General features: G+C 42.8%; 1 protein-coding gene across 1 annotated transcript in view; it reads left to right on the forward strand.

The window, feature by feature from the left end:
* Positions 1–2,715, forward strand: part of ZNHIT6 (zinc finger HIT-type containing 6) — a 41,874-nt gene extending 39,159 nt beyond the window's left edge. Inside the window, exon 10 of the mRNA XM_083620747.1 lies at positions 2,314–2,715. Coding sequence (XP_083476873.1) covers positions 2,314–2,378 — 65 coding nt within the window. The 3' untranslated portion in view covers positions 2,379–2,715. The remainder of the gene's footprint in view (positions 1–2,313) is intronic.
* The last annotated feature ends 11,066 nt before the right edge of the window (positions 2,716–13,781 follow it).

The raw sequence follows: 13,781 nt of genomic DNA on the forward strand, positions 1-13,781 counted from the left end.
GCATAATAGAAAAAGGGCCCTAGCCTTCAAATTAAAAGTAATTTTAAATCAGATTGTTTACGCTGCTTAATGGGGTTAGTATGGTTGGTCTTGTTTAAAAAAAGTACAGGTGTTCGCCATTCTGTCTGCAAGCATAGTCACGGCTAGAATTACTAAAGGATTATAGAAGTTATTACAAGACTTAGGGACAAAAACATTTCTTTCTATCTCAGTACTCAGTACATATCTGGCATATAGATGTTAATTGATTATACACTAGATTTAATGTAGACAAAATGTGACCTCAGCCGTTTCTGGGTGAAGTGCTTTTATTTTCTTGTCTAGATTCCATTGAAGTTATACAGGTGCACACTTGATCCCAGTGTTACCCCTGCTGACCATCTGCTCAGCATTTCATGATTACGTAGCAATTCCCTATTAACTCCATCTTAGTAATATTTCTCTAATAAGAAGCCCTTGGCCTCATATGTACAAAAAGGCACATTGGTGTTAAGCAATGTTAGTTAAGTGAAAATACCCATAAGAAAGATTATGTGTATTTCCTTTGCAAACATGCATTTTATATGTGTGTGTATATATATCTGTTGACCTCATCTGAGGAGGGGTTGGTAGGGCTGTGGCAGGAGAATTGGGGTGATCTGGAGGGTGGGAGAGGGAGGGGAAATTGACAAAGACTTCAGGAAATGATGACATCAGTCAGTCCTGGAACTCTGGACAGCTTGAATCTGTAACATCTTCGCTTTGGCTCAGACTTGCAAACGCTATGTTGAAATGTTGAACTATACAAAAAGGCAACATGTATGCGTCATGTCTTAGTTTCGTTGAAAGGGTTCCAACATGAAACAAGACCAATTCTCAGTAGTGCTCTGTGTAAATCAGAAGTTTGAACGAAATGCCAAATTCTGTTCTGCCTGACATTACAAATGATGGCTGTCATGTTGAGTCTTTCCACCTAGTGATACATCACCACACCCTGTGTTCCACGAATCCAGTTTTGCTTTATAAATACGGTTTCTTATGAGAGCCAGTATGCTGAGAGTGCCAGACTAAGGTTGGGAATACCCGGGTTCAGTTTTAAAGCTCACCGGGTGACCTTGACCCAGTCGCTATCTCAGCCTCACTTTTCTCACGGGGGGGGGGGGGGATATATGCTGCCTTTATTCCTTGAAGGAAAGGCTAGATAATAGATACTGTAGTATTGTTCCATCAGTTAGGTGTTATATTGAATATAGAAAAAATGCATCCTTTTGTCCTGCGAAAGAAATGTTTAATGAAATAGAAAAGAAACTCACTCAGGAAAATTCTCTCTCGGTGGTCTTCCTGGCCAACGAATTGCTAGAAGCACTCACTTGAAACTGCGCCCATGGTCTCCGACAGCACATCAGAAAGGAACACTTTTATTATGTTTTCAGATTGTGATTTGAGTTGTTGTGAGCCGCCTTGTACAGTAGAAAGGAAGGTATACAATTTTTTTAAAAGAAAAAAGTCTATTGCTGTGCAGTTTTTGTGGTAGATGTGAGGCAGCAGTCACAGGCATCCCATTTTAAAGAAGGTAGCTCTCTGAACACCACTTGGAAGCCATCCTCATTGGAACTAGGGGCAAGAAAAAAAGCCTGACTGCTCTGTCTAAGGGAGATGGAGAAGAAATCAGCCAAGCAATCTTTTGCCCATACAAAGCCCTCCTACACTTCCAAACAGAAATTGCAAGCCTATGTGGCTGCACCTCCAGAACTATAAGACCAGGTCTAGTCAATAAACACAATGCTCAGGCAAGAAGTCCAACACCACATGGCAGTCCTTCTTGGATTCTGATTAGGGATTGGTTTGGGAGTAACTCCATGAACAATTGGTAGAACTTCCACCTATTAATGATGAACATCTTATAACCCTTTTAAATGTGTTTGGGGGGAGGAGGTTTATTGGTTCGTGGGATTATTATTTTTGTTCTTGTTTTTTATTGTGTATTTTGTAGTTTTCTATTGTGTTTTTATATTGTGAACCACCCCTGAGACCTACAGATGGGCAGTATACAATTTATAAATGAATGAATGAATGATAGTTACTTTGCAAGTAACTATGTACTGTGGAAATGTGCATTTATTATTCATTTATTCCACCTATTTTTATACCACTTAATCACCAAAGTTGTAAGTGGTATAAATAAAAATACAAAAAAGCATATACTGTAGTAGATAAGAATCCATTTAAACTGAAGAGAATAATAGGAAACATTTGTGGAGGGTGCAAAACCAGGGCTGGGGTTAGCTTAGTAAATATATAAATATTGTATTTCTTTCCCCTTCTCTCCTTTAGATGCCAGTAAATCCAATCAGGAAAACTCGTCTGAGGAAGAAGGGGAAATCCATGATAGCTCCTGACAAAGCAAAATCGGATGTGGAGTTGGAGCAACTTGCTTTGCACCTGACTTGTTGAACATATATTCAGAAAATTAGTTTTGAGCATTGCTTTTTATTAATAGTATCCAAAACCTACAGCTATTAAAAAGCACTGCAATCTGTTAATGTATGTTCTACATTATGTTCTAATCTATGTTTATAGATGAAGGTGCCTAGCTCTAGCTTTCTTTTGTGAAAATCACTGATGTAACAATTACAGTTTTACAGGACTCTGTTGCCAATCTTTGTACGCTTGGCTGTTTTTTCCACTTATTGAAGTAGAAAGCTATAAATACTTTTAATAAAACACCTAACTCTCCTTTCATCTGTACAAATATCTGGGTGTGGTAAAGAACATGAAACAGAAGCAACCAACTCATAAAAGAAACAAATATTTGTTGGAATAAATCCCTGCTTTAATATATTGATCTGGATTGCACATAAGCAACAGCTTGGGGTGAGTTTGTGGGCTCCTAGAGAGATCGCAGCCACTTGCTCCTTCCCAGTTGTTCTGCTGCTACGCTGTGCTTAGACATCATTAGGCTTAACATGTCTTCCAAATCTGGGCTTCCAGTTTAGTTCTTTCCAAACCAATCATGAGCTGCAGCCAAGGTTTGGTCTATGTTCTACTGCTCATGGTTTGCAAAGGAGAGCTAAACCACAAACCTGGGTTTGGATAACGTACTGAGGCTTAGTGCAGTGCAGCAGCAGAATGACCAGGGAGAAGCAGAGCTCCTCTGATCTTGAGCATGCCTGCTCATTCTAAACCAGTCTTTGTGATGCACGAACCAGGCCATTGTTAGAAAGAATTGTGCAAGGTTCAGCCCAGGGCACATCTCGGTAAAAGAATTTCAGGTAGCTTGGCACGGTGAGGCCACTGAGCCCTTGGAAAGTAGCTGTCAATCCATGTTGAAGTCAGAGAACTAGATGGACCAGTGGTCTGACTCAGTGTTAAGCTACCTTAAAATGTGTGCGTAATTGATTTAGCTTTTAAAAAAACAATGCAGGCAATGTAAATATTAAGGAGAGATTAGTGTTGAATTTCTCTTAGTGAGTTTATTGAAAACAAGAAAATGAGAAAAAGCCAGGGCATCCAGGACTCAGCTACATTCGCAAAGAAAAAACACTTTATATGCATTGTTTATGCATTCTAACACTATGACACAAGATGGTGCTGTGGAGTTCCATTTTTGCTAACCCAATTTCTCATACAAAGTTCGCAACCCATTTAACTGAAATGCTTCTTTTATGGGTCTAGATCCAGCCCTACTCTAACATGCTATTGAAAGATTTTACCACATAGTGAGCCAAATCTGTTGCTCATGATGCAGCAGAAGTGGATGGAATCTAGAAAAATTTTGCCCCATCATGTGCTTAGAAGAGCACCTGTCTGGCAAGATGCTGTTATCAAGGACCAAACTGGCAAGAACTTACCTTAATGTAACTGATGACGTGGAGTCGGGTTCATAGGTAATTCAAACAAGCTTTTGATATCAGGAAGACCCTATAGGTTGATTGCCCTTCTTTTTACATTGTAAGTGGTCTCTTCCCGTGCTGTGTGCATATGTGGTAAGATCACAGCCCAACTAGCTTTTATAAGGTGGTGAACAGCAATCTTTTTGTTTCTCTCTTGATTTATACAAAGCACCTGAAGGATCAGCTGCTGTGTGCCCTCAAAATAACACTCCATAGTGGATTGGTGATGAAAGTTGAAACGTGAAGTGAGATCAGTATCTGAAGTCAGTCTTACTTTGGCTGGGTTATGCCCATCAACAGCCTTAATGGTTCATTAAGACTTCAGTTTCTGCCCATGCTAATTTGTGGTTCTGAAATGAGCTAATTTATTAGATAGAAGCCAATCAGTATATGCATTTGAAGCTGTTCAGTATAATATTTGGCCATGGATAATCGCCTGAACTTGAATATTGTTAGCTACCTGATCCATTGGGCTGACGTTTTGCCTCCTTTTAAGCTATAAGGAAGCAGAAGACATTAAGAAGAGGTGGCAAGGATACACAGAGGAATTATACCAGAAAGAAATGGATGCCTCGTACACCCCAGGTAGTGGGGTTGCTGACCTTGAGCCAGACATCCTGGAGAGTGAAGTCAAATGGGCCTTAGAAAGCACTGCAAATAACAAGGCCAGTGGAAGTGATGGTATTCCAGCTGAACTATTTAAAATTTTAAAAGATGATGCTGTTAAGGTGCTACACTCAATATGCCAGCAAGTTTGGAAAACTCAGCAGTGGCCAGAGGATTGGAGAAGATCAGTCTACATCCCAATCCCAAAGAAGGGCAGTGCTAAAGAATGCTCCAACTACCGCACAATTGCACTCATTTCACACGCTAGCAAGGTTATGCTTAAAATTCTACAAGGAAGGCTCAAGCAGTATGTGGACCGAGAACTCCCAGAAGTGCAAGCTGGATTTAGAAGAGGCAGAGGAACCAGAGACCAAATTGCAAACATGCGCTGGATTATGGAGAAAGCCAGAGAGTTCCAGAAAGACATCTACTTCTGCTTCATTGACTATGCAAAAGCCTTTGACTGTGTCGACCACAGCAAACTATGGCAAGTTCTTAAAGAAATGGGAGTGCCTGATCACCTCATCTGTCTCCTGAGAAATCTCTATGTGGGACAAGAAGCTACAGTTAGAACTGGATATGGAACAACTGATTGGTTCAAAATTGGGAAAGGAGTACGACAAGGCTGTATATTGTCTCCCTGGTTATTTAACTTATATGCAGAATTCATCATGCGAAAGGCTGGGCTGGATGAATCCCTAGCCGGAATTAAGATTGCTGGAAGAAATATCAACAACCTCAGATATGCAGATGACACAACCTTGATGGCAGAAAGTGAGGAGGAATTAAAGAACCTTTTATTGAGGGTAAAAGAGGAGAGCGCAAAATATGGTCTGAAGCTCAACATCAAAAAAACGAAGATCATGGCCACTGGTCCCATCACCTCCTGGCAAATAGAAGGAGAAGAAATGGAGGCAGTGAGAGATTTTACTTTCTTGGGCTCCATGATCACTGCAGATGGTGACAGCAGCCACGAAATTAAGAGACGCCTGCTTCTTGGGAGGAAAGCAATGACCAACCTAGACAGCATCTTAAAAAGTAGAGACATCACCTTGCCAACAAAGGTCCGTATAGTTAAAGCTATGGTTTTCCCAGTAGTGATGTATGGAAGTGAGAGCTGGACCATAAAGAAGGCTGATCGTCGAAGAATTGATGCTTTTGAATTCTGGTGCTGGAGGAGACTCTTGAGAGTCCCATGGACTGCAAGAAGATCAAACCTATCCATTCTTAAGGAAACCAGCCCTGAGTGCTCACTGGAAGGACAGATCGTGAAGCTGAGGCTCCAATACTTTGGCCACCTCATGAGAAGAGAAGACTCCCTGGAAAAGACCCTGATGTTGGGAAAGATGGAGGGCACAAGGAGAAGGGGACGACAGAGGACGAGATGGTTGGATAGTGTCTTCGAAGCTACAAACATGAGTCTGACCAAACTGCGGGAGGCAGTGGAAGACAGGAGTGCCTGGCGTGCTCTGGTCCATGGGGTCACGAAGAGTCGGACACGACTAAACGACTAAACAACAACAACAACAACAAGCTATAAGGAAGCTGTAGACAGTGGTGTGCCATAACTGCATCAGCCAAATAGACCAGGTGGATCGGGATGGACTTCAGTTTTAATAAGAAAACACAACAAAATCAAGCAGTTGACAGATTTTGGATGAGTACCCTAAAAGTCTTGACAACTTGTTCAACTGCACTGCGCAATGATCTCCCTGAGGAAATGGTGAGCATCTCATTAACTGAGTCATTTAAAGCTAGATTGGACAAAGCACTGGAAAAAGTGCTGTGGCAATAGCAACTTCAGCTCATGTGTTGGTACATTTGCAGCTTCAAAGTACTAAATAAACATTAGCTCATTGTCCTCGCATGAAAGAGTGAGTAAGTATTTATTACAATGACTTTATTGTCTTTGTTTTACCAAAAAAAAACACAACCCACAGGAGGTGGGGCGGTGTAGCAAACCTCATAATTGTTTCAGGGCACATAGAAAATTGGTGCAATACCAAAGCGACAGCCAAACAATTCATGTGGTCTGTTTACTAGATTAACTGCCTGTTCAGAGGACCCCAAGGAGTAGTCTATGAGAAGCTGACTTATACTGAGAGAGACCAACAGCCTGGCTGGCCAAGTACTCTCTGCAACTGACTGCAGATAGCTGCCCAAGATTTTAACTAGTAGTCTTTCCTAGTGGGGTGGGGGGCGCTAGCAGGACAGGGAAGGAAGATTGACATTGTTACTCTGTCTCAAGCCTACTTCCTGAACAAGCGAATAAATTGATACATCTGTTTCTGAAAACTACTTTTTCATTGACAATGAGAAAATAATTAATGGTCCGATATAAATTGGCTGAAAATTGGGTCACAAAATTATATCTCCTCATGTAATATCTGCCTTAACCTATAGCATGATCTGTTTTATACTTGGGAGCAAAATAATACAGTGGTACCTTGGTTCTCAAAATTAATCTGTTCCAGAAATCCGTTCCAAAACCAAAGCATTCCAAAACCAAGACGCGCTTTCCCATAGAAAGTAATGCAAAATGGATTAATCCGTTCCAGACTTTTAAAAACAACCTCTAAAACAGCAATTTAACATGAATTTTACTATCTAACAAGAGCATTGAGCCATAAAATGAAAACAATAAACAATTTACTGCAGTCACACAATCAATCAATCTATCTATCTATCAGTAGCTGAACTGATAGATTGTCACAAAAACAAAACAAAAAAAGAGCCACAAAAACGCAAAACAAATAGCAAAAACAGACAGACCTCAGCGTAACACTCAAAATGGAAGTGTGGCACTCAAATCGGAACCGTAGCATTCAAAATGGAGCACGTTCGGCTTCCAAAAAAAGTTCGTGAACCGGAACACTCACTTCTGGGTTTGCATTGTTTGGGTTCCAAGTTGTTTGACTACCAAGGCATTTGAGAACCAAGGTACCATTGTATGTTACATATCAATAAGGATTGGCACTGTGGCTGGATATAGATTCAATCATGTAGGTTCACGACTGTAGTGATAAAAGCTCAGGAGCCATAGGCAGAACTTGGAGAAGGGCTAGTAGGTGGGGCTTAGTCATATTTTGCACATGCCCACCCAAACAAAATGTCTTACCAGGCCATGAAAGATCCACATTTAAAGGGTGAGCCATACCTGGCAAGATGCCAGGTGTGACTCAGCAACCTTTTAAAACACCCTGTTTGCTTTTCCAGCTTCCTGAAAGTGCACAAAGAGGCAATTCTAAAAACACTTCTACATGAATCTGTATTGCACCCTTCCAGGAAAAGGTGTGGCAGGTTGTAAGCAATGACAGCTGCGGCAGAACAGAAGGGAATGTGGGAACTGATGAACAATTCCTGAAGTCTGCTCTATAGTGAACCACTAGAGCTTGAGATGGGACCAGCGTTTGTCGGTAGACAGCTTTTCAGAGTCATGTGGCCAACATGACTAAACCGCTTCTGGTGCAACGTAACACGGTGACGGAAACCAGAGCGCACGGAAACGTTTACCTTCCTGCCACAGTGGCACCTATTTATCTACTTGCACTGACATGCTTTTGAACTGCCGGATTGGCAGGCAGGGGCAGAGCAAGGTGGGTGCGGACCACCCTGGTGTCATCTCCGAGGGGGGTGATGTCATCTCCAAGGGCGTGCCTACCCCAAGTTGTTGGGGGAAGGGGGAGCTGCGCCCTTCCCCCTTCGTTTTTGACAGGCCCGTGCTCCCGGGCTGCCCCCCAAAAAGCTCAACAACTGTGGCCAACCCTCCCCTTAAAAAAATGGATAGATCACAGGCAGTCTTTTTATACTGTGAGTAGATCACAGTCTCTTGGGAGTCCAAGTAGATTTTGATGGGGGCGGTATGACAAGAAATGTTCTGCACCGGGTACCACCTGACCTTGCTACACCACTGTTGGCAGGAGCTGGGACAGAGCAACGGGAGCTCACCCCGTCTTGTGGATTCAAACCGCCAACCTTCTGATCGGCAAGCCCAAGAGGCTCAGTGGTTTAGACCAGAGCGTCACCCGCATCCCTACATGACAATCGTACACAGTGCTGTCTGGTACAATATATTACTACCACCACCTTCTGAAAACAACCAACATGCCCTAGGTATTTGGCAAGCATAATCAGTGGAAGCTAAATTTTCAAATGCAGTTGGGAATATGGATGAATAGGCATGGAAAGGATGCTTTCAAAGGCAATATACTCTTGAGTCTTTTTAAATGCTCCAGATAGCCTTCAGGAATGTTTCAGGTGCTTCCTTGTCATAGGAAAGGTCTGCCAGATTTAACGCTTGGTGCTGCTGCCTCTGACTGGTTTTGCCTTCTTCTCTCAACTGCATATAAAGGCAAAGGTAAGGGAAGCTTTAGCATCCAAAGCATCTAGTTTCAGTTCTTCAAGCCACATGCAACTTAACAAATCCCACTAGTTGCAGTGGGATTTGCAAGTAATTTCAGAAATAGAGCTTTATTTGTGTAGCATTTTCCTTCTGCCTCTGCTGCTTCTAATAACAAGTATAAGGTATATTAGTATAAGAGACACTCTTTTTCAACATATTTCTAGTTTATAGAAGTCCTCAACTTGCAAGAAGACAGACACAGAAAAAATTTAAAGTCAGTAGTGCTACCCAATTCAAGCTGCGTTTGCTTACAAACATTGCATTCTGCCCTTTTAAGTTCCAAGCTATTTCCCGGAAAACTTTTTTCTAAAACCCCCAAAAACATTAATTTGTATTTGTGTGGTTGCTATGGAATTTGGGTGAACTGTATGCAGATGCAGATTGTGTTAATAAGAAATAAAAAAGTACTGTGTACTCTAGTGAACAAAGATTAGTCTGTGTTTGTATTAGAATGTTGCTATGGCAGAGCATATGGTTTTATTTCGTGGACGTTTGCAGTGAAATGGAAGGAAATCGGATGCATGCAAGACAAACAAACAAGAAATTGCAACAAATACAGCTCCACATACATGCACAAGTTGAATGGGTAGTCACAGATGAGAAAGGTAAGGTAATTGCTGGACGTGTTAGGTAGACTTCTTTCCTGTCCAGCTGTATTATTTGGTAGGAAGCCAACACTCTTCCTACCCAAGGATCATCTAGTCCAACCCCTTGCAATGAAGGAATCTATTAATGCCATAAACTTAATGCTATGTTCTTTTCTCTGTGGAGACGGTATTGCATAGTCATTCTTTTTTTAAAAAAAGGAATCTCAAGTAGATCTTGCATGACAGATGGCCATCCAATCTCTGCTTAAAAACCTCCAAGGAAAGAGTCCACCACCTCTCCTGGCAGTGGAAGACCTTAGGGGCTCAAATTTCAGTGGTGACCAGCATGTGTGATGCCAAAATTCGGTGCCCCACTGCCTCTCGTACTCCATTCTAAATAATAGTTGCAGCATCCTCTGTGGTGCCTTCAAGACCCAGCGTGACCAAAGTGGTCGTGCTCCCCTAAATCCACCTCTGCTTGTGGGAGTCTCTTCCACTGTCAAACAATTCTTACTGTCAGAAAGTTCTTCCTGGTGTTTAGTGGAATGTCCTTTCTTATAATGTAAAACCATTGGTTCAAGTCCTACCCTCTGGAGCAGGAGAAAGCGAGCTTGCTCCATGCTCCCTGTAGAAGCCCTTAAGATATTTGGCTATCATTCTTCCTCTCAGTCTCCTCTTTTCCAGGCTAAACATACCCAATTTGTTCCTCATAAGGCTTGGTTTCCAGGCCCTTGATCATCTTGGCTGCCCTCCTCTGCACACGTTCCAGCTTGCCAATCTTAAATTGTGGTGCCCAGAACTGCACACGGGACTCCACGTGTGGTCTGACTACTACATCCCTTGATTGGCACACCTTTTGGATGTGGAAAGGATGACACAAATAAGATAGCTGTGGTGGTTAGTGGGACCAGAGAGGAAGCAGGTATTTCTAGCTTTGAGGAACAGCGAAGCACTCATGTATTGTTCTTAGGTGTGTTTTGAAAGATACTGAGATAAGGGGGTGCAGTTACGGGGAGCTTGGTGGGATTTTGGCAGGTTAGGGTACAGCCTGGGGTTTGCTTTTGGGGTTTTTTGGTAGATAAGACCAGAGAGAGGGCGCTAGTCAGATCAAAGGGAGGTATAGGAAGTGGCCTAATGGTCCATCTAACTCAGGGCTATCTGCAATCACCGGCAATGACTTTCCAGAGTTTGAGACGGGACATTCTTAGTCCTACTTGGAGATACCTGGGACTGATTCTGAGAACCTTCAGTATGCAAAGTAGATTCTCTATCACTGAGCTCTGGCCCTTCCCCTGAAGGTGGATGAGAGTAGGAGGGGATCACTTATTAAAATAAATATTAATTTTTTTCTTTAAAAACCTTAATCTGAAGTTGAGGCAAAAGTCCCAACTGGGCAGAAAAAACATCTTAAAGGTTGCCAACCCTAACCGGCAGATAGCAGCATTGTACAGTGTCCCCCCACCCCACCCGTATCAAGACAACTGCTTTCAGAGAATGCAAGCAATGAACTTGATGTTGCCTCTAATAATTTTCCACAGATGTTATGTGCAATATCTTGAATGAGCATCTTTCCTGCCCGCCCCCCTCTGCTCAAGCCCTTTCTCCTATACTACAATACTGGGGGTTTTCTATGGGTTCTACCAAGCTGGGATGCTGGCCAGGAGCTTCCTGATGCTTCAGAAATGCAGGAAGGTGAAAGGCTTGGCTCAGGGACTTGTATGGCTTCCCAGCGTTGGCTAGCCTCCAAATTCCCATCTACCCTGCTGTGCAAATTCCATGGAACAATGTTCAGGGGCAGGCGGAGTTCCCCTGGCCTGCCTACCTATAACCTTGTCTGCCCTCTGTTTAGAAGGATGGCTGATTGACTGTCTGCTTTTGAGGCCTTGACGCAAAGAGGATTAGCAGCCAGCCAGGCCTTGATTTTAAAATATTTTTTAAAAATCAGATCACTGTGTTGCTTACTTTTTCTTTTACCAGTAAGTATGGTTATGATTGTGCCTTTTTGCAGTCTTTTGGACTGTGCCTCTGTGTGGCGTTTATGATGAGAGCAGAAGATAAAACGAGCCCCGCTGCTAACTTGGACTCTTCTTGGCAATCTGGGTCTTCATAGAAATCCAGAGATTTATAACGCTGACAAACTGCATTAGCTGCCTTGTGAGCAAATTGGATGGGACTTTGCTTGGCCTTTCCGTGGGGTTTTGTTTGTTTGTTTCATACCATCGTGGCTTCTTTGGTTCTGAGCAGCTCAGGACTCTCCTGTGTGTGCACAGTTACAAAACACTTGCTGGGGTTACAGAAGGGTGATTAAGCAAACCTTGTTGATTTGGGGGTTTGGAAGGGGGATATCTTCTTGATATGGAAATTGGCCTGAAGCGTTAAAAGAACAGGCTTTATTTCTGGTGGTGCCTATTTTGTAGAATGATATCCCTTATCCCAGAGATCAAGTGGGCACAGGTCGTTGGGTGCTTCCTCCAGAAATTGAAAGCATACCTCTTCATCCAGACTTTGCCTGATTATTGTTACCTGCTCCTGGCATTTCTGGGTGTTATTGCAACTAATGTTATGCTGTTTTACAGATAGTGTTTTTATTGTTCGGTGTTGTTGGCTATTCTATGTGGATTTTTTTTTTAAATCAAAGATAAGGTAAAGGTAAAGGGACCCTTGACCATTATGTCCAGTCGTGGCCGACTCTGGGGTTGCGGCGCTCATCTCGCTTTATTGGCCAAGGGAGCCGGCGTACAGCTTCTGGGTCATGTGGCCAGCATGACTAAGCTGCTTCTGGCGAACCAGAGCAGCGCACGGAAATGCCATTTACCTTCCCACCAGAGCGGTACCTATTTATCTACTTGCACTTGGACGTGCTTTCAAACTGCTAGGTTGGCAGGAGCAGGGACCGAGCAACGGGAGCTCACCCCTTTGCGGGGATTTGAACTGCCGACCTTCTGGTCGGCAAGTCCTAGGCTCTGTGGTTTAACCCACAGCGCCACCCGCGTCCCTATCAAAGGTAGTGTACCAATAATTTTCATAAATATATTTTTATGATGATGATGGGAGTACTGATTCAGGAGAGTGGAGGAAACAACTGCCTCTAGCAGCCATTCCCAACTTGCTGCCTCCAAGTCGATGCCTCAAATTTCAACTCCTTTCAGCTTCTGCTAGCACAGCTGTGCTAGCTGAAGCCAATGGGAGTTTGTAGCCTGAAACATCTGGAGGACACCAGCTTGGAGAAGGCTTCTCTACAGGAAATGCATGTTCTCGTCCAGGAGATGTTGAAATGTCAGTAGTCACCTGAGTTTAAAAGGATTGCAGTGAGCGGATTGCCTTGGCAGGGAAGAAACATTTTCCTTGCCCTCATTTCCATCACTTGAATTTGTGTTGCTGCTCTCTTTTGAGGGGAAGGTAGTCGGCAAGGCATAGCAGTTTGACTTCTGTATTCGGGGTCAAGAACAATCCAAAAGCACAAACTTTAAGGTTGGGAAACCTATTGCTACTGTCCTTGCTACATGCCTGCTTGCCTAATTATGCTTTGGACATGCCACCAGGTTGCTATAAAAACCCAAATAGAAAAGGAATTCAAAAGCCAGGCACTTGAGTTTCCCAGGTGGTTTGTGTGACTAATTCGGTCAATGTACAAACACAAACACACACAAAATCCTATGCAGTCTGTTGCTGCCCTTATGTGTGATGTTTCTTTGGTCTCCTCTCACCTTGTCTCCAATGGAATGTGTGATGCAGGGGCTGTAGCACACACTTTGCACCAGTGATTCCTACACGGTGGGGCAAGACCCACTTTTGGCACAAATGACCTTTAGACTAGTCATTAAGCCAAACCTGGTTGTCCATGCAGAGTTCCACCAGATTCTGACTTCATCAACCCCTTGATGAGCCTATAAAGTTGTCAACGACCGGACTCAAAATGTTAGGAATGTTAATGTCATAAAGCTCAGAAATCCTAATACATACTCAGCATTTATTAATCATCAGTCACCATTACTAGGAATCGTACCTCCTTACTAGGTTCAACTGGCTTTGGTCCTCCACGTTGATTTCTTCCTACATCTGTATTGCAGATGCCACCAATCCTTGCTGTTCCCAGAAATCATCTGATTGTGTGGAGTACTGCCAGTTTTAATTCTGTTTCTCCAACACTTCCAACGAATTAGAGCATTTCTCCTCTTTTTCATTCATTTCCAAAGCGGCTTCCCTACCATATGCCATATTGTTCATTTGGTGAGAGTTCAATCGCCTGCATTTATAATTATCCTCATCGTTTTAAATTTCTCGAGACACCTTTTTCAGGACGTCTCAGAGCAA

This window comes from Podarcis filfolensis, assembly GCF_964270895.1.
Source record: "Podarcis filfolensis genome assembly, chromosome: 6".
Classification (NCBI taxonomy): domain Eukaryota; kingdom Metazoa; phylum Chordata; class Lepidosauria; order Squamata; family Lacertidae; genus Podarcis; species Podarcis filfolensis.